The sequence below is a fragment of the Bolinopsis microptera genome, chromosome 7 (assembly GCF_026151205.1).
Source record: "Bolinopsis microptera isolate Bmic1 chromosome 7, MBARI_Bmic_1.0, whole genome shotgun sequence".
In the NCBI taxonomy this organism is placed as follows: domain Eukaryota; kingdom Metazoa; phylum Ctenophora; class Tentaculata; order Lobata; family Bolinopsidae; genus Bolinopsis; species Bolinopsis microptera.
Window position 1 is genome coordinate 8,823,839 of NC_087078.1, and position 21,703 is coordinate 8,845,541.

Below are 21,703 nucleotides of genomic sequence, written 5' to 3' on the forward strand. Positions count from 1 at the left end.
ATTTTGTATTTTGTACTAAATTAGACACAGTAAGTTGATTAAAAGGAATTATACTCAAAAACCAAATTGAAAAACTTCAAATTCCCGAATTGAAGTTTCTAAATAAAAGGATTTGACAAATATATCAACTTAAAAACCACTGCAGTTAATGACATATTCAGTACATTCCCCAGTGAACGTAGTGCATTAAAAGAATAAATTAATAGTGATCCAGCTTAATTTGGACAGAGGTTTAAATTATTTTAAAAATTAATTTTGAAAACTACAAATTCTGATGTAGAGAATGTTCATAACTCTCCTGGGCCACATGCTCCATAACCTCCGCATTAAGCAGCTCCTTCACCTTATACTTCATAGAGATATCATAGGCAGTTAAGATAATAGTGTCGAATAGTTGCACTCCGTACGCAGCTAGAGCTCTGATCACGTTACTAAGACGCGCAATTGTTTCTCTGGAGTTTATCGTGAACGCCTCAATCTGAAGTAGGGAGGCTTTGTATCAGATTGATTTGGAGTACAAGATTAAGAATGTCTAAACTGTTGGATTTGTGTACGAGCTGATCTTGATCGATGAAAAAAAGTGAAAGCGAAAGCGAAAGTAAATTTATTTACCGGCTGATCTGGTGAGAAATGTGGTCCGACCCACACGAACCCATTGTTCCCAAGTATCACAGTAGCGTTACATGGTAATCTGTGGAAATGGAGCTTGCTTCTTTTTATTAGCACGCTGGGGACCTGGCATTTTGTTAATACAAGAGTTACTTAGTGCAAAAATATCACATAAACGTGTACGTGGAACTTTGATGCAATGAAAATGTTGAATAATATGTTCTTATACGAATACGAATATTATGTCTTAATACAATTAATTTAAAACAGTTTATTCATTTATTTTACCTTGATGAGAACCCCCTCAGGTAGTTTCCCGTACTTGTTGGACCTCATGTGTAACTTTAACATACCGTCTATATTCCCTACATCTGATACCTGTGTGTTACTATGGTTACTAGCAGTTACTATGGTTACTATCGTAGGTAACTATATTATCTACATTACACTTACAGTTACTACAGTTACTACTGTACATGTAAGTAACTCTGACATCACACATACCTCAGCACAGACGAGGTCCCCCTCAGTGAAATACTCCCTCATCATCAGCTCATCATTAAGGGTCTTCCTCCGCAGAACGTTTCCAGGTAAGTACACTGAACTCAGCTGTAGTTGGCAGTCTAATCTGGAACCACAGTCCACCTGAACAAAAATAGGTCACAAAAATACTTGGCAAAAACAGAACGCTCCAACCAAACACTCGAAATATGTCTAGTTTGTTACCTAAATCGATTTCAGAACTTTTCCCTCCTAACACACCCAAACAAGGAACGACACACGAACAAAACTTAGACTGGTTATCAATTTACTCACAGACTGACCTGAGATCTAGCATCTTTTATAAAGGCCCAATGCTCGCTATTTCAGAGCATAACACTCGCATTACATGCCCATCCAGTATATTTTCTATCAACATATATAAGAATTCGTCAAAAAAAGTACTACTAGACTTGCAAAGTATTGGCTGCAACGACGAATGGCCACCATTTTTACTCCACAACCTACCTGGATTACGTAAATCACAAAGAACATAGTCAATAATCACTCAAAACCAAACTCATACAGCTCAAATTAAACAATCTGAATCAGGACAACATTTCAAACCACCTGCCATTCTAACAGCACATTCCTTATTTCACTGCCACATAGCGCATATCTACACTGATAACACACCTAATTGCGGTGAGGCAGCATCATAAAGTTACCAATATCAAATATGTTTGCAGATCAGGGCCAGTCGACTCGACCAATAAAATTTTAATCGAATAGTTTTAATAAATAACATCACAATTATAATCTGCGTGCCCCTCGGGGATGAATATTTAACTTATTTCAATTATATATTACTTTTGAGTAAACATTGGCTGGTACTACGGACCAGTCCCCCAATCAATCAATCAATCAATCAATCCACCTACTGATCCTAACCACCCTAACAACTCTCTAGCTCTCTCTTCAACCCTCATTCCCTCACTCCTCTTGGTGCACAAAACCATTCCAACCTATGTATGTCCCCCCTACGGATTCCACAAGCCCAACGGTACATAGTTAGACGAAAAACAGAAAACCTTGATTGCCAGATCAAGGACTGCATCAGTAGCAGCGAAATACGGATATACCTTCTCCCTTACAGTCAGCGAGCTGACAACTATCTGACTGTGTCTTTTAGGCCTTGCCACACCACCTTCGCTATTGCATCCGCTCGCCCGTATTCACTGACACATGCCACACCTGGGTTTAGTATGAAGATGTACGCATATTCACCCAAGATGCGGAGATGCCTCAGTTTAGCGAAATGAGATACAACAGCAAACTCACAGGAGCATGGATCAGAATCATCAGTTACCAACCTGACACCGTTTCGGGGCTTTAATCGCAATACGGTTTCCTGCAGGCGCCCCAGCAGTCCACCCTTGAACCACCATATTATCCGAGAGTCACTTGAGGAGACCCGTTAGAGCTCGCAATTGGCGACGAGATAACGTTTATGGTACCTCTAGATGTTATAGTGAACTCTCAAGCTCCAACCTTCCTGAACTCCCACTCCCTCTTTCTCGATAACAAGTAAATCCATCTGGAACAGTGGGCTGCCTCTTTCCCACTGTCCCGTACCAGCTTCTTCAGCTCTCTTCCCCTAAAACCAATCCTCCTCGCAGCTCTCTCCAAACTCTGCGCAACCACTCCCCTAGCTCCAACTTCGACTGCGGCATTATAACAGCACCAACCTTTCGCCCGAATCTCAGCCTGCAGACCGCTGTATCGGTCGAGTTTGTACTCGTGCGATTCAGCGATCCGCTCTTCAGATGGTACTGTTAGCTCCCACCAAATAACTGTCTTTGCCGACCTTGAGAATATCACAAGGTCCGGCCTCAGCCGTGTTTCCACAATCTCACTGGGAAACTTAAGCTGCCCCTCAAGGTCTGACAGCACTATCCAATCCCGATACCCACTCAGGATCCCAAAACCACGACACAAGATCAGAACAAAGATGGGTCAAAATAGGTTTGGACTCGTTATTGCAGATCAAAAAAACAAACGCATGGGCCAAAGTCTAAATAAAAATGTAAAATATGATAATTAAATATAACGAGTCCCATATCCATTTCATTTCAAAACTGTAAAATCTATTATAAAAACCTTCCACTTTTTCTGCTGAACTTCAGTTATCCTCCCCACCACCACATCTCCTATCTCTCCTCTGTATCTGTTATTTACTCCTTTCACACTCACCAGCTTATCTACCTGAAGGGTGTTGCTGTGGTTAATAGCAGTTACTATGGTTACTAGCAGTTACTATAGTAACTAGCAGTTACTATAGTGACTAGCAGTTACTATGGTAACTAGCAGTTACTATGGTTACTAGCAGTTACTGTGGTAACTAGGAGTTACTATGGTTACTAGCAGTTACTATGGTTACTATTGTTATTTACTCCTTACACACTAACCAACTTATCTACCTGATAGTGCAATCAATTTTTTTTAAATCAAATAATGAGAAATATATAGTTTAATCTACTATTTTTAAACTGTTATGTCTCACTACTATATCATCACTACTATACTAAAGTAGCTGATATTTAGCCAGGTTCCCCAACACAACATCCTCTTAAGTACGCGACATTGTATAACTACGTGATAATTATGTGATATTTTCGGGTGACACATTATGCAATTACATAAATTAGTATCCTTTTGATTCGTCTATGATCTTGGATTTGATCAGCAACTGAATCACAAATTAGGAACCTTCCTTCAAACATTTGTGGGATTCTTAGAGGTAAGGAATAAGAACTTACCCCAACTTATACTCCTAAAATATAAAAATGTCGAGCATTCAGCTTTTTCAGGTCAGCTGTCCATCTGGAACTAGATAAATACGTGAACAGCACGACTACCCCCCCCCCCCGCCCCCACATTTGTAACTAGATAAATACGCGAACAGAAAGACTACCCGCCCCCCGCCCCCACATCTGGAACTAGATAAATACGTGAAAAGAAAGACTACCCGCCCCCGCCCCCACATCTGTAACTAGATAAATACGTGAACTGAAAGACTACCCGCCCCGCCCCCACTTGAGTCTGAACTATATTGTCGACAGGAGATGAGTCGAGGTACTATGGTAACTATGGTAACTATGGTAACAAGGCAGGTAACTATGGCAACAAGGCAGTACAGACTTACACCTTCAACTGTAAGGGAAGTAGAGGGGACAGTGTGTTGATTAAGGATCTGGATAGGGGCTGGACTGGGCACTCTATATCAGAGGTCAAGATCTTCGGAGAACCTTACTCTAGTGAGTTAACTGGTAAACAGTAAAGATCACCATAAATTATCAGCTTCTCATAAATTGTAACTCCATTCTGCGCGCGCCACGCAGTTTATATTTTGAACATATTTTAACGTAGATATTAACGTTTTTTTTTCACATAATGTGTGGACTGTAGACTTTAATAGTGGTAAATATTATACTTCTTCTTGGGTATCATCCAACTCCCATGATTTAGTGAAAAGTTACAAAAACTCTCATATCTTTTATAGACATTGCAGTTCTAAATTATGCTTAATAACCTCGCAGCTGTTATTACGGTCAGCACCACATGCTCAACAACTTAATAGTCTTAAGGGGGCAGGGGGGGTCTTTATGAAATTTCTCTCGAAATTGATTTTATAGTTGTTTCTGATAGAGGGGAGTAATATCTATCTGCTGCTTTTGGTCCCATGGAAAAATATTGTTCCTAGCCGAATTGATTGTCGGTCAAAGGTCAGCGCTGATGTGTAATTGTATTGCGCGAGCGATTTTCAATCGCGTGCCCTGAAGATCGAGTCTAAAATTCTATCTTCTCCTACATTTTTTGAGCAATCACCTTGAAACTTTCAGGATATGTTCTAAGGACCATTTAAAAGATTCAATTAGATCAGAATTTTAAGATAGGCCTAAGAGAATGTTTCATTCGATTTTGAAAATCTTGGACCTCTTTTTTTGACGATTTTTCCAGCTATAAGTCAATCATTTCTTGTAATATCGAGCTGAAATGTTGCACGAAGTTTATTCATATCTAGTTCAAAATGTGTGTAAAAATGCTTCCTTTTAAAGTAATGGTAGAAAATGTGATTTTTGTATCTGTGAAGCTAAAAAATCACTATTTCTACCATAACTTTAAAAGGAAGCATTTTCGGTTGTTTTGTTATACATAACTCATATGTAAATGTGCTAGTTGCAGTTATTTTGCACTATTCTAAAAGTCTCTAGCACATTCCTATCGAAATTTTAGAAAAATCTGTAAATATGAAAAACGAAAAATATGCCTAAGGGGACGTCTGCCAAAATCGCAAATGTTCAGACCACCCCCCTCTACTCCCGCTGTTCAGGTGAGTCCGAATTTTCAAAACCAACCCCCCTCCCCCTGTCCGGATTTGTCCGAAATTCCAAAACCACCCCCTCCCTATTTGCCGGACGTCCTAAGTAGATGGCCCCTAATATGAAGCATCGTCCCATATTTATTAAAGTATTAAACACCTACGGCTGCATATTTTCAAACTTGTTTAACCATTTTTTTAAACGATAAAAACCAACGACCTTGAACTCCTAAATCTCTGTTAAAACGGCAAATTGTTCTATAATGCAGAAAATTCAGAAATATAACGACTTAAATGCGGGAAAGTTATATATTTCATTAGTCGTAAAAGTCACGGTAACTACTACTATAAAAATTATACTATGTTTAAAATACAGAATATTGTGTAATAACAGCCTCAAAAAAACTTCTGTTCAAAGCATTGGGCTAATGCTGTGGTCTTAATTCGAAATTGCTTTTAAACGGTTGAGAATTGTTCTAAGAAACTGTTTTTTGCTAGCTCAACTATTCAGCAAATTATTTACCCTTGGTGTGCACTGTGCATTTCGATTAAATTATACTGTTTGTAATAAGCGCGCTTTCCAGATCATCTGCTTATCCAAGGTTGGGTTGTAGCCCATTTAAGAGAAGCACCAGAAACAAACGGCCATTCACTCGCATTTCTTGTTGTTTATTTTTATTATGTAAATATGTAAATACTAATAGCTGTCAACTTGATTGATAATGGCCCAGTGCCCATCAGTTTAATTTCGTTAATTCTGCAAAATTTCCGGACGTCCAGATTTTCAGAAACCACCCCCCCCCCCCCCAGCCCCGGCCCCCTCCCCCTGTCCGGATTTGTCCGAAATTCCAAAACCCCCCTGCCCCCTCCCTATTTGCCGGACGTCCTAAGTAGATGGCCCCTAAATTCGTTGTTTGACTTTGAGATCCAAAAGATTAACTTTCCAGTTGAATAAACACATTTTTGAGGGCATCAAAAACTGCACCAGACTTCAGAGAACAATTTCATGTCAAGCATCAAAACAATCCGATGTTCCTTGACGGCCCATATCCAAAAACCCGCATTCTCGCATTCTAAGAATGTAGGAAATTTTTAAAAGTAGGAAATTTTTGACAAAAAGTAGGAAATTCGAGAGCCAACTCTGAGAATTTTCGATAATATTTCAGTAGGAATTTAAGTGAAAGAGCAGACTAAAAGTTGCTTGACCGTTATTTAAATGTCCTCAGTCAGGGATCCACTGATCCAGTCTATCAAATTTCGTTTCACAGACCAAAGTTTGTTGCTATTAGCTACAAAATCTGTGCATCAAGTAACCACTAACCAGATGCTAATTATTGGGGCATTTTCGCGTACACGACATAAATAGTTGTCATTATTACTTTATTAACATTTTACTATCTACTTATCTAGTCTATGAAACGGGCTTGAAAGCAGAAAGTGATGGTAGTAGATGAGAAAACATTTTTGCCAAAATTATAAACTCTTGATACTTCATGCTGTCTCCTATTTCGTGCTTTAGTTAAGCCAAGTGTTAAGGGATTATAGAATCCAGACAATTTATCCCAATAAAAATTGAAATCAGAAAATAGTATGCTAAAATCGTTCTCCATTGTCAGATTCGTTCCAGGAGGCCAAATCTAGTTTAAATTTCCAAAATTTTCGGGGGCTTCAGGGGGGGGGGGGGGGGGGGGGGCCGGGGGGGGGGGGGGGGGGGGGGGGGGGGGGCAGCCCCCCCGGAAAAAATCGAACCCCAGAAAAAAGATAAGCCCCCTAGTCCCCATGGTCGCCTGGTAACTGGGCTGTGTTTATGACTGCAGTCAGTCAAAGATTTGAACTGTGGATTAGTAAATATCTGTCATTAAATCCAAGCAAACATTCTAGAAGACTTCTATAAATAGTCAATAGTGTCCCCTAGACCGTAGGAAATGTAAAAATCTTAAGACGATGAGGCCTGAGTAAGTCGTAAATTCTGATTGGAGAATGCAGATTGCTGTTGTGAAGTTACCAAATTTACGTGAGTACTTGATTCTTTTCAATCCCAGTTTATTGCTGTCCTACAAATTTCTTTAATGCCAAATGTCGTCTAAAACACCCTGTTTCGAAAAAATTTTCCGGGGGGCTGCGCCCCCCTAGCCCCCGCCAAGGGGCTCCGCCAAGGGGCTCCGCCAAGGGGCTCCGCCCCTGGACACCGCTGGGGGCTGCGCCCCCAGACCCCTGCCACAGCTTGCTCGCTTCGCTCGCTGCGCAGCTGGATTGGACGCGTCGGCTCGCTTCGCTCGCCAACAGCCCCCCTCAAAGAAAAATCCTGGCTACGTCCCTGTTCCGGGCCCTAAAAAAGTAAAATTGAGAATCTGGAATCTGCCATGAAAAATCTTTGAACCGCGCGAATACAAAGACTTTTTATGCGAGCGAAGCGAGCGGGCCACAGAAAACGAAAAAATTGAGAATGTAGGAAATTTAAATTTTTTTGGATATGGGCTTGACGGATATTTTGGTACAGAAAGCCTGAAAACAAAAATTACCACTTTTTGACTTTCAAAATTTATAAAAACGCAGCTTTTAAAGATACGATATCAAGATTTTACACACATCTTGAACAAGATATGAATAAACTTCGTGCAACATTTCAGCTCGATATCACAAGAAATGATTGACTTATAGCCTCTCAACAAAACAAATTGTGCTTTTCCGAAAAATGCACGTTAACCAGGAAATGTTTGATTACAGAAATTTGGATTTGTTCGCTTTAAGATGTAACCTTAATGCCGAAACTTATTCTACATATTGTATACTGTATAGGCTATAGCTTATCAACTTAACATTTATTTTTATTTTTAGCTCACAATAATGGAATAAAACATTTAATTTGTATATTTATACTGAAACAACACACACATCAAATGGAAGGAGTGCTACTTCCAATTCAAGGACGGATGGTTCCAGCATGACGGAGGCTGGGCAAAGCCTACGGGACCCCAGTCGCCTGATGAGAAGAGGGGGTACTCGTCATCCGACCAGATTTATTAGTCAACAGATCATCCATGTTGACCCTGCTTCCAACAAATCCAATCCAGTAAATTATTGCAAACAGTTTTTACGTTTTGGAACATGGAACGTTCTATCTCTTGTCAGCTCATCTACACAGCTCTACCAACTTAGTAAAAACATTGACCAGTACAGATTGGATCTTTTGGGGATCACCGAGAATCACATGCCTGGATCTGGCACCACTCTACTGGACAATGGCAGTCTACTCATCCATTCCGGTAGAGTCGACGGGATCAAGAGACAGGGAGTCGGTCTCAGTCTTTCAAAACGAATCAGAAACTCCCTGATATCGTTCACTCCCACATCGGAGCGGGTTTTAACTGCTAGGCTGCATAGTAAGCAAATCAACATCTCTGTTGTTGTGGCCTATGCTCCAACTGAGGGTGCAGAGGAGAGTGAGAAAGATAAGTTTTATAGGACACTCACAGATACATTTGATGGGCTACCTCGTCACGATATCAAGTTACTGCTCGGCGATTTTAATGCAAAAGTAACATCAGGCAGATATGGAAGTGAAGCGGTCATCGGTGGGGAATCACTCCATAGCTCATCAAATGACAACGGGACAAGACTTGTGGATTTCTGTGCGACGAACCAGCTTGTCATCGGGGGAACTCTCTTCGAGCACAAGAACATTCACAAGGGAACATGGCGGTCCCCCCAACGGGCTCACCGTCAATCAGATAGATCATATCTGCATCGGAAAGCGGTTTCGTCAGTCACTTTTTGATGTTAGGGTATGTCGCGGGGCAGACATCGGCTCCGATCATTATCTGGTTCTAGGACTGCTGAAAATCAAACTTCAGTCAGTGACAAAGATCAACGCCAACAGGCCCAATGTGCCTGCCATTGAGCGCCTGAGGGATAGTACTACGGTTTTAGAGTACAATGTGGCTCTTCAAAACCGATTTGCAAGTCTGGATAGTGAGGTCGACCTCGAGGATATGTGGCGTAATCTCAGTCAGACCGTCACTGATGTCTCACTGGAGGTACTAGGCAAAAGACCCCGGAAGGCAAAGGAGCAACACCTGTCACGGAAGACCAAGGATTTATTGACTCAGCGGGCACAGTTTAAGCGCAAAGACCCAAACTCGGACACTAACAGGTCAGAGTATTCTAAACTTAATAAGTTAGTCAAGAAAAGCAGCAAGCTAGACGACAATAACTGGGCAGTTAGAGTAGCTACTGATCTTGAGGAAGCAGCGAGCAAAGGTCAGCAGCGTGAGGTATGGGCAAAGATCAAGAAGATCTCTGGTAAGAACAAGAAGCCTCAAGCATCTTGTGTCCGGGACAAGGACGGTAGGAAGATCACGGATCCCCAACAGCAGAGGGATAGGTGGAAGGAGCACTTTACTGAACTTCTGAACCCCCCATCATCAAGTGTCAACCTTGCCGACCTTGATACAGTACCACCCCAACCCCACTTTAACTCTCTCTCTTGTTCGGATGGACCACCCACCAGAGACGAGATTAGTTATTCCCTGACAAAGCTTAAGAACAACAAAAGCCCAGGAGTGGACGGGATAACTAACGAGCAACTGAAGTATGGTGCGAGTGCTCTAGTTGATCAACTAGAGTGTCTATTCAAGAAAGTGTGGGAAGAAGAGACTGTTCCTGAAGATTGGTTTAAAGGGTGTGATCATTGTTATTGGGAAGAAAGGAGACACTTCAGTCTGCGGGAACAACAGAGGGATCACCTTAAGGTCTACAGCATCCAAGCTTTTTCAGATGATTCTTCTTAAGCGGTTACATGCTGGTATGGAGTGTCTCCTCAGGGAGAATCAGTGCGGATTTAGACAGAACCGCTCATGTATTGATCAGATTTATTCTCTCCGAACTATTATTCATAACTGTCTTGAGTTTAACATTCCTCTTTACATTAATTTTGTGGATTTCAAGGCAGCGTTCGATTCTATCAGAAGGGACTTTATTTGGTGCAGTATGAGACACTATGGGCTGCCTGAAAAATATGTCAGAATATTTCAGTCATTTTTTGGGGGTACCATGAGTGCCGTGAGGGTTAATGGGGAGCTGACAGACTGGTTTGATGTTAACTCAGGCACAGGTCAGGGTGACATTCAAGCACCTCCTGTCTTTAATTTCTGCCTAAACTTTTCTGCATTTCTGGCTGAGAACAACAAGATCATCAGTCAAGGCGCAGTGCTGCAGAAAGAGATGAAGACGGTCGAGGAAAAGGTCATTCTGGACACCGATTATGCTGATGACATGGCTATTATGGACAACTCAGGGGAAGGCCTACAGGAATCAACTGATCTATTAGTTCATTACAGCTCCTACGCTGGGCTCAGAATAAATGCAAAGAAGACCCAATGCATGGCTGTAAGCAAGTGCGCCTCCCAGCGACCTTTCATCAAGGATGATTGTATTGAGCTGTCGGTTGAGGGTGAACCCGTCGAGCAGGTTAGCAACTTTGTCTACCTGGGTGCAACTATTAGTGGGGATGGGACAATCAACAGAGACCTGGATGTCCGTATCCAGAAGGCTAATGGCGCCTTTCATCAGCTCTGGAACATTTGGAATAGCAGAACTATAAAGACTCCAACCAAGATCAGGATCTATAGGGCTGCTGTCCTCACCATCTTGTTGTATGGAGCTGAAGTCTGGAACACCACCAAAAAGCAGATGAAACGTTTCGAGGTTTTCCATCAAACCTCCTTGAGAAGGATCCTTAGGATTAAATGGTTCTTTCATGTAACCAACGACGAAGTTCTTAGGAGGGCTGGCATCAAGTCAGTTGAGACTTTCATCAGTGCTGCCAGGCTACGTTGGTATGGACATGTAGTTAGAATGCCAGACTCTAGACTACCGAGGTTTCTGTTGAACTGGAAGCCAAACTATGGAAAGAGGTCAAGGGGCAGACCCCCGTAAGAACTGGAAGTCCTGCGTACTCGAAGATGCTGCTAAGTTTACAGGTGTTGAAAACATCGACAACGACACAACAGAAGCTTTGGCTACCAACCGAGTACAGTGGAGACATATGTTACGCCGCCAACGCGATGTGTGTGATGCAGGCCACTCCAACGACTAGGAGGAGACCTTACCATGTAACATGTAACATGTATGTATTTATATTTTAGAAAAACACAGAAGTGTCAGCGTTCCCGATGATGTTAACCCTGGTTTTAGCATTACTTTTCCATTATGGTAAGTTGAACTTAAAGTCTAATGTTACAGTTCAAATATTTAAAAATTCTGACCCAAAAGTCCAATATAGGTTATTGCAAAACTTGTATAAAAATTATTCGTAATTGTGGACTTGTCTCAGGACCTCCGGCAGTGAGAGCAGAAAACACGCAGATTAATATAAAGAGTTCAGAAGCTAAGAGTCACTATAACAACAGACCGCCCTCTAACGCACATGATGGGGACTACAGTACGTACTACAGCGTGAAAAGTAATGCTGCAGGGATTACAGGGAACTTTCTGAAACTCTATCTGGACGGTCTCTACACCATCTCAACAGTGAATGTAACGAATAGACTTGATGGCAGTTCTGAGACCATTTATAGATTCGGAAATACGATGGTTATGGTTATAACAACAGATGCTACAAGGTCAAGGGCTTCGGGAGAGGTGACGGACTGTGGAACTGTGACAGGTAGATAAATATCAAACTGAGATTTGGGCTGATTAGTAGATTTCTTTACTTCATAAACGCTTAACGTGGCGTATGTTAACTGACTAAAAATATACAATGATCTTTCTACATACAAAATCTATAACTCAATGTATTCACAGCAAATGATTTGCGTTCTGGCAGCAGCCAAGAGAAGCAGACTTACCCGTTCGACTGTAAAGGTGGTAAAGGCGACACTATCATGATTACGGACACGGACTCCGGGACAACTGGGCACGGAATTTCAGAAGTGAAGGTCTACGGAACATCTTTCCCGAGTAAGTTAATAATAATAATTCAATTTTAGTACAGGAAAATCCGTCTGAAAAAATCGATCTGCTGACACACGAAGCTTTCAGAGGATTTTTGACGTTTTTGAGTCTCATTAGGTGCCCTTTGTGGCTGACCAACTTTTCCAAACTTTTCCACGTGGCTTAAGGCCACTTTTTGCCACTTTACCACTTTTTACCACATTTCTTGTTTGTCGAATATCTTTAGTTGTGAACATCGTAAAAGGTTGCGAATCAATCGAGTGTGTTCATATTATCAGGAAGAAAACTTTTGTTCTAACAATTTTTACGTCAGATAATAAGTTAATTGGATAAATGTTAAGGAATATGTTTACTCCTTAACCAAGATATCTAATGGGAGAGGGGTGACTATGGGAACTTCTTGTGTCACGAAAACTGGACCCTCCTACTCAAGCACTAAATTAAAAGGGTTAGCTTCAGGTAAAAGTAGTTGAACTTACCTTGTATACAGCACCAGCAACTGTAGCACAGATGTGATCATGACTCAGAGCAGTTCCGTGAGACTTCATAAAATCCAGATTCTGTGTTATGACGTCACCTGGAGGAAACAAATATTAAAGACAAAAGCATTATATTGCTGTCTTTGTTATTTAATTATCAATGGTTATTGTTACTATCTTACAGTACTACTAGCTGTTTTTTGTAGTACATGCCCTGCTTCCTTCCATTCCTAAACTACCTTACAAGCTCTTCCTCTTTTACACCCTTTTCACTCAGTTCATTTCACTCATTCACTTCATATCTTATTACCACAGTATCTGCCAAAACCAACATGGCCCATGTGGAAGGGGGCCTTGACGTTGTTTACCACTTGGCCCTGCATCCCAAGCTGACGGTCGGCCTCCACTCTCTAAAAACATACCTTCAGTGAAGGCAGATGGTCAACAAATAGCGATGCTAGAGCTTGGTGTGAACAAATCTTGACCTACTTTCACACCTTTGGGACCACTCTCGCAAATGCGAGAGTAATGACCCCGGGGAGGCCCCATTGGTTTTAGAAGGTTGCATATTTTAAATTAAAAAAAAAAATTTAAAATCAATAGAAAAAAAAACGGACGTCTTGAAACATTTATCTTGAAACGCACAATGCCCATATAAGGACCTAACCAGGAATAACACGTAACGCCCATATAAGGACCCAACCAGGAATTGAATAACACGTGATGCCCATATAAGGACCTAACCAGGAATAACACGTGATGCCCGTATAAGGACCTAACCAGGAGTAACGATGTGTTGCTCCAACTCTTCTCCCTGTGAAGCTATCACTCTAGTCCTCTTGTACGGAGCTCGTATTATCTCCATGTTTACTTAAATCTAGTGAAGTAGAGGGGATTATACAAGAAACCTTTAGAAGAATAAGCGTTTTATTAAACTAATTTAAGTGTAAATAATTTAGTCAAAGGCAATACTTGTAATGCTACTTGGGGGTAGTAAGCTCGGTTTCAATTTTGGTCCTTCTTTGGTTTACAACTTATAATCTCAGTTGATAACATGGCTGATGTTTGACTACAATAAACACGTGATGCCCATATAAGGATGAGTTTGTGTTTGACTACCGGAGAATCAAACGAGTGAACGTTTTAAAAATATGTTCCGTTTTTAATGTTACAAAATACATAATATTACTTCAAATAATTGCCAGGTTATTCAACGAAATTGCATCTGAAATTCAGTCTTCTGAGTTCTGAGGTCAATATTTACAATTAAATAATATCAAATATTTTGGTTTAGAACTCATTAATGATGTCACTCCGGAATAAGTTCATCAAACAATTTGATGCCAACAAAGACATTTAACATTGGTTGATTGGTTCTATTAAGTCAGCGATAATAATTAATATCTTTAGTCAGCAGTATGATCTATTAATTTAATAATTGTTAAAAACAACTTGATAAAATATTTCAAGTCATACTAATAACGTCATACTAATAATAAGTCATACTAATAACGAGGCAAACAACTGAAGGCTCAACAAAATACAATTAATTATCAACAACAATTTATAAATTAACGTATAAAATAAAACATCAGTTTTTCTCGTGAGATCGCTGATAGAAGACGAAGGAGACGGCTGTATCCCAGGCTGAGTGTAAAGCAAAGTCCTTTATTTTGTGTTTACTTGTAGTGTGATTCCACTGTGCCACCTGAAATATACCGTTATTTGTAAGGTAAGTTAAAGCCAATATACCCTGAATATTGGCTTTAATCTGACTGGATATGGTATTATCAATTCACAAAAGCCAGATTATTGTTAATTCCCATAATTCTTTTTTTTCTGACTTAAGTGAATAATAATTTAAACAAGAGCAGTTCTACAATAAACACGTGATGCCCATATAAGGGTATATGACTAACCGAGCAGTACTACACTAAACACGTGATGCCCATATTAGGGTATATATGACTAACCGAGCAGTACTACAATAAACAGTAAACACGTGTTGCCCACATTAGGGTATCGGATATGACTAACCGAGCAGTACTACAATAAACACGTGATGCCCATATAAGGGTATATATCTAACCGAGCAGTACTACAATAAACACGTGATGCCCATATAAGGGTATATGACTATCCGAGCAGTACTACAATAAACACGTGTTGCCAATATAAGGGTGTAAGACTAACCGAGCAGTACTACAATAAACACGTGATGCCAATATAAGGGTGTAAGACTAACCGAGCAGTACTACAATAAACACGTGAAGCCCATATAAGTGTGTAAGACTAACCGAGCAGGTGGTGTCAGCTTCCTCAGGAGGTGCTTTAGTCTGGATATATTGTTAATACACCTCTTACATTGCAGTCTGGAGGGAATGGTATTAGAAACATAGAGTGAGTGATATAAAAAGGAATTATTGATACAAATTAAGATGGAAAAGAACACATAGCTAGTAACTGCATAGTGCATACCATTACTGTGTGGCAATGATGAGTTCGAATAATCAATTGTGTTTTAAAATTAACAATTTAGATAAAAGATGTTATTATTGATTCTACTGTTGAACTTTTGCGGAGATATAACAACTAACTTATCGTGAGTATCGCTGAGAGTATCTGTCTTGAGGTTGAACAGTTCCCTAAGTTCCGAGAGAGAAAAGTGTCGCTCCACATTCTCTTCACAGTCCACCACCGCACTGCTCAAACTCTGTAACACAAGGTCAGCATTCAGCAGCGTGAATTTTCCCCGTGTTTATGTTGTATTTGACAATTAACATTTATTTGGTATTTTATTCAATTGTTCACATGTATGATGTGGTGTTCACGTAAAAAGTGTCGTAATTGAGTTTTGAGGTTGAAGTCAGATGCCAATCAAAAGAATCTAAAATACAATCGAAAAGCTGAGATTGCCCTTCAGTCGCACTGTAAATCCAGGAACAATACTGATCGTTAAGTAACGATTAAAGTAACCATAGTAATTAGTAACCATAGTAACGACCCTAACCTTCTTATGAGTCTGTCTCTGAAATATCTTCTCCTCGATAGTTCCCGTAGTCAGCAGTCTGTATATAAATACAGGTTTCTTCTGTCCGTCCCTCCAGACTCGTGCCATAGCCTGCTCATCATTGGCTGGGTTCCAGTCAGGGTCAAACATCACCAGTCTGTTAGCTCCTGTTAGTTATATAATTAGTCAAACATCACCAGTCTGTTAGCTCCTGTTAAAATCAGATTTATTTTATTTGTTGTTATCATATAACTGTAGATTAGGCAGTAGTAGGGTTTACTACTTACAGAATTAAATTCTGGCTTGTTTAGTCCTTCACAGCGAAGGTGGTGCCTTACTCTTGATCAGATTGAGTGACGAGATCAATGATTGAGTGCAGAGATCACTGATTGAGTGCAGAGATCACGTATCCGATGGATTTTGAAATGGTCATATTGTCATAACTCACCAAAATTTAGAACACTTTTCTTATTCCTGTCATCTTTGAAATTGAATTAGAATGTTTTAAACTTAAGATATGCCTGCTGAACTACTTTCGGTGAGTCTTAATGCCTGAAAACAGTAAAAGGGGTATAATAGTATCTGTATAGTATAGTATCTGTATAGTATAGAGGGTAAATAGTAATGTGAGTATAAGGGCTACGATCGTGCTTGCCAGCACTGTGATATACGTTTCAATTCCATTTTTTACTTTCCATACTGATCTTATAATTTAGCTAGAATGTAAGGTAAATGTTAAAACGAATTAGCCCTAGCACTTAGCAACATCCCCGAGGAGTTTATGACACAAAACGCCTGCACGCTTAAAGTTATATTGAAATAACCCCTCGTGCTAAAGCAAGTCAGCGTTATTTTCATATAAACAATCCCTCGTGCTTCGCACTCGTCGCGGGAAATAAAAATGTAATCCTTGTGCGTGTCTGCGTTATGTGTGTTATAGTTATACAGGGTGGCCCAAAAGTTACTACCCACACGCAACCCTTTAATAACTCACGTAATTCTTCTTAGAATTGCACAGAAATTTCAGAGATTATAGATATGGGTCAAACTTAGATTTCCTGAAAGTTTCGGCAAATTTAATCAATTACAGTGGGTGTTGCACGCCCATCCCTCTTTTCTTGTCGTACGTTGTATGACCCGCCGCGCACGAGTGCCCGGCTCCCCCTGTATCGTAGATACTCTACAGGGGTAGAGTTTCACCATAGTGAAACGACCGTGGGGGTCACGACGTGATACAACTCTTTTCCACTATTGTCACCATAAAGTGTATATTGACCTGTTATTCTCGGCACAGTTTTTAGTTTTAAAGAACATCATTATCCTCCAGTCAAGGGTTTAGTTCAGTAATCTGCGTCGAGCAGGCTGCAACCAACAATTCTACCACTTCAATAATTCACGGTATTACGTTGCTTAATACATAAGCCCTAAGACTAAACTGTCAACATGGAGTCTCATGTTAATAAACAGAGTTTATCCTGATTTAATTGGCAGTACTTACCATTACATTCATTTTAGCATATACAGATTTTCTCATGACGTCTCTCAACTTATGTTATGCCAGGACCCAGAACTAACCGGAGTTATTTTAGAGTTGTGCCTCACCTTTGGCTTTAACTCCTGATTTCTGAAAATCTAGATTTACTGCGGACGTTTTTCCCGTTTAAAATTGCTAAAAACTTATTTTTGGTCTAATAATTGTGTTTTCGAGCCACACGCAAAAATTCTCTGCTACTCTCTGTAATTACATAAGTCTTCATAAATCTTAAAGTTAAACATTAGCATTGGGCAACAAGGAAATTACACTATCTGTAATTACATAAGTCTTCATAAATCTTAAAGTTAAACATTAGCATTGGGCTACAAGGAAATGACACTATCTGTAATTACATATGTCTTAATAAATCTTAAAGTTAAACAGTAGCATTGGGCTAAAAGGAAATGACACTATCTGTAATTACATAATTCTTCATAAACTTAAAGTTAAAGTTAAACATTCGCATTGGGCTAGAAGGAAATGACACAAAATGAGTACCTATAAGTATAATAACATATAATAATTCGACGAATCTTGCAAGCTTGCCTCTCCCATTGCACACCTTTCCTGTCTTTACTAACTGGCTCGTTTATAGAATCTTAATGTTCAGATTATTTTCTTTCACTTTAAAAGAGAAATTAAGATTTTGTGACAATAAGCACGTAGAATTGTAGGTATATTATCATTTTTTCATTATCTTTTCTTACGATAATAAGATCAAGAAAAGATAATGAATAAATAATATTAGGTGTGTAGGATTTCAGAAATTTCACAACTCAGATAATCATTGTGCATTAAATTTCTATTCCGTTAACATTGGTTAGCACTTTTTGGCCAGTCCCAATCAACAATCAAAATAACCTTCATAACTGCCAACTGGACCATAGTTAGATATATACCGTTTGGACTGTGGTCTCTGCATATCATAGAGTGACCTGCAATTCTACAGGATCACCCGAACTCTTAAAGGACACAATTATCTTCCATATCAAGGATTTAGTACAATAAGCTGCGTCTTGTAGACTGGGTCGGCAATTCCACCACTTCAATAATTCAAGTTTCTTAGTAAAGCAGCTCTTAAAGTTAACCGTCCGTCAGACAAGGAGTCTTATGTGGATGAGCATAGTTTATCCTAATTTAATGGGTGCTTACCATTAGTTTAGCATATTAGGATTTGTCCCGCTCTGCTCTCCCAATGCCTTGTATCACGTCGTGACCCCCAATGTCGTTTCACTATAGATCCTGTACTTGTAGAGTTTCTACGATACAGGGGGAGCCGCGCACTCAAAATTCAGGGCGAGCTGCGCACTCGTGCGCGGCGGGTCATACAACGTATGACAACCAATGCCCCAGCCCGAAACCAACCACTTTCGGAAAAATCTCCAAGTTGGCAATGCAAATCAGCTCTAAACGGTCAACGTTTGGACAAGGAATCCCATGTGGATGAGCATAGTTTATCCTATTTTAATGGGTGCTTACCATTAGTTTAGCATATTAAAATTTGTCCCTCTCCCAATGTCCGGACACAAACCTGGCCAGAGTTCTCTTGGAGAGTTAGAGTTGTGCCTGACGTTTGGTTTTAACTCCCGCTCTCTGGAAATCTAAATTTATCGCGGACGTTTTCTCTCGGGTAAAATCGATAACAGCTGATTTTGGTAACGAACACTGCAAAGACGCAGCGAGCAGGATGATGCCATTAGGCCCACTGGTCGGCGCCCCTCCTAAAATTGAACAAATTAGGTGATTTTAGAGGATACGCCGGTAGAAAATTTCTAAAAAGTGTGTTTCTAGAGCAAAACGCGCAGTTTTGCTAGTACTTCAGTTAAGTTTTTCAAAATTATCCCACATTCAAACGACAATTTGGCCAAGGATGTTAAGTACGTAGCGTTTCTTATAAACGTACGGCATACGAGCGTATTCGGACAAAATTTAACATCAAACTTTTTTTCTAAAGTTCTAAAGCTGCAAAATGTGCCGTATTTCACGTATGTCTTAGAATTTAGACAAACAGCGTATTTTCGACTGGTTTTTCGGCGTACTTAACATCAATGATTTTTGAGCCCCCCTAAGATGCAAGATGAAATTTGTGATAGAGCCGAACCATTTTTTCTTTTGAATGCACCTTTTTGTTGCCTCTATATCTTACTTATAATTCAGAGAATTATCTTTGTTTGTCGTTTGTACGACCGCCCACGTGAAAATCAGACGAGAAATAGGTAGTTGCGTAGTTACCATGGTAACGAGGATTATTGATCAGTTTTATTGATATTACGCTGTGTTTAGTACGAGAAACATTTTAATTGGCTGTATCTTCAGTTCATGTGTAGGCTATTTTTTGACGCCACTTAAACTTACCAACAAAGAATACTATTAGCTTCATCCCTGTGACCACGGGTTTTCTAGTCATATAATCCATCACAGTGCTGGCAAGCACGACCGTTGCCTTTATTCTTAAGTATAAGTATAACTAACAGCCGTTGTTGCTCATATGTTCTATATTCGGGTTTCTATAAGTATAACTACCAGCCGTTGTTGCTCATTATATTTTATATTCGGGTTTCTGTAAGTATTAATTTTGCTAACTAAGATATTTACTGTTACCTTAATGTTGAAACTTATTCTACATGTATGGCTATACCTTATCAACTTAGCATTTATTTTTGATTTTCACCTCACAATAATGAAATAAAACATTTAATTTGTATACTTCTATTTTAGGAAGACACAAAAATGTCAGCATTTCCAATGATGTTAACCCTGGCTTTAGCATCACTTCTCCACTATAGTAAGTTGAAATTAAAGTCTTATGTTACATTTCAAATAATAAAAAGACCCAAACGTCCAACATAGGTAATTGCAAACCTTGTATCAAGATTATTCGTAAATTGTAGACATAAAACCTGTCTCTCCCTCAGGACCTCTGGCAGTGGGAGCAGAAAACACGCAGATCGATATAAAGAGTTCAGAAGCTAAGAGCCACAATAACAACAGACCGCCCTCTAACGCACATGATGGGAACTACAGTACGTTCTACAGCGTGAAAAATGGCGATACAGCCGGGAACTTTCTGAAACTCTATCTGGACGGTCTATACACCATCTCAACAGTGAACGTAACGACTAGACATACTAATAGATTCATAAATACGGTGGTTATGGTTATAACAACAGATGCTGCAAGGTTAGGGGCTGATAACACAGAGACGGACTGCGGCACTGTGACAGGTAGTTTATAAAACTGAGATTTGGGCTATTAATAGATTTCTGTACTTCATAAACGCTTAACGTGGCGACTGGCGTATGTTAACTGACTAAAAATATACAATGATCTTTCTACATCCAAAATCTATAACTCCATGTATCCACAGCAAATGATTTGCGGACTGGCAACAGCCAAGAGGAGCAGACTTACCCGTTCGACTGTAAAGGTGGTAAAGGCGACACTATCATGATTACGGACAAGGACTCCGGGACAACTGGGCACGGAATTTCAGAAGTGAAGGTCTACGGAACATCTTTTCCGAGTAAGTTAATAATATTAATACAATTTAACAACATTAACGTAGGAGATAACACGCGCACAGGCCACAGCGCGACCACTTTTATCAAAGTAAAGAGCACCACGTGCTCAGCAGACAGTAGGAATATGTTTACTCCTTAACCAAGATATCTAATGGGAGAGGGGTGACTATGGGAACTTCTTGTGTCACGAATACTGGACCCTCCTACTCAAGCACTAAATTAAAAGGGTTAGCTTCAGGTAAAAGTAGTTGAACTTACCTTGTATACAGCACCAGCAACTGTAGCACAGATGTGATCGTGACTCAGAGCAGTTCCGTGAGACTTCATAAAATCCAGATTCTGTGTTATGACGTCACCTGGAGGAAACAAATATTAAAGACCAAATTTAAAATCAATAGAAAAAAAAACAGACGTCTTGAAACATTTATCTTGAAACGCACAATGCCCATATAAGGACCTAACCAGGAATAATACGTGATGCCCATAAATAAGGACCTAACCAGGAATAACACGTGATGCCCATATAAGGACGTAACCAGAAATAACACGTGATGCCCATAAAAGGACCTAACCAGGAGTAACGATGTGTTGCTCCAACTCTTCTCCCTGTGAAGCTATCACTCTAGTCCTCTTGTACGGAGCTCGTATTATCTCCATGTTTACTTAAATCTAGTGAAGTAGAGGGGATTATACAAGAAACCTTTAGAAGAATAAGCGTTTTATTAAACTAAT

The 21,703-nt window shown here is 39.9% G+C and overlaps 1 protein-coding gene across 2 annotated transcripts; it reads right to left on the reverse strand.

Annotated features, from left to right (window-relative positions):
- Positions 1-34: 34 nt before the first annotated feature.
- LOC134818516 (exosome complex component RRP4-like) lies at positions 35-21,636 on the reverse strand. Of its 2 annotated transcripts, none has more exons than XM_063828124.1 (7): positions 21,544-21,636; positions 21,230-21,327; positions 3,250-3,354; positions 1,114-1,254; positions 898-987; positions 613-735; positions 35-478 (listed from the first exon to the last, which is right to left on the reverse strand). In XM_063828124.1, the coding sequence occupies exons 1-7, from the start codon at positions 21,626-21,628 to the stop codon at positions 263-265; spliced, it is 858 nt and encodes a 285-aa protein (XP_063684194.1). In that variant the 5' UTR covers positions 21,629-21,636; the 3' UTR covers positions 35-262. The 2 variants fall into 2 exon arrangements, with proteins under 2 accessions (XP_063684194.1, XP_063684195.1); XM_063828125.1 differs by lacking the exons at positions 21,230-21,327; positions 21,544-21,636 and adding exons at positions 12,907-13,004; positions 13,687-13,779.
- Positions 21,637-21,703: the final 67 nt, after the last annotated feature.

What these genes read in the sequence shown, in the direction of transcription:
- LOC134818516 (XM_063828124.1), bottom strand. Translation starts at nt 21,628, where the DNA reads ATGGAGATAATACGAGCTCCGTACAAGAGGACTAGAGTGATAGCTTCA. An exon ending in GGGACCTCGTCTGTGCTGAG is followed by an intron (nt 988 to 1,113) that starts GTATGTGTGATG and finishes AGTAACACACAG; the next exon opens with GTATCAGATGTAGGGAATAT. An exon ending in ATTTCTCACCAGATCAGCCG is followed by an intron (nt 479 to 612) that starts GTAAATAAATTT and finishes TCCCTACTTCAG; the next exon opens with ATTGAGGCGTTCACGATAAA.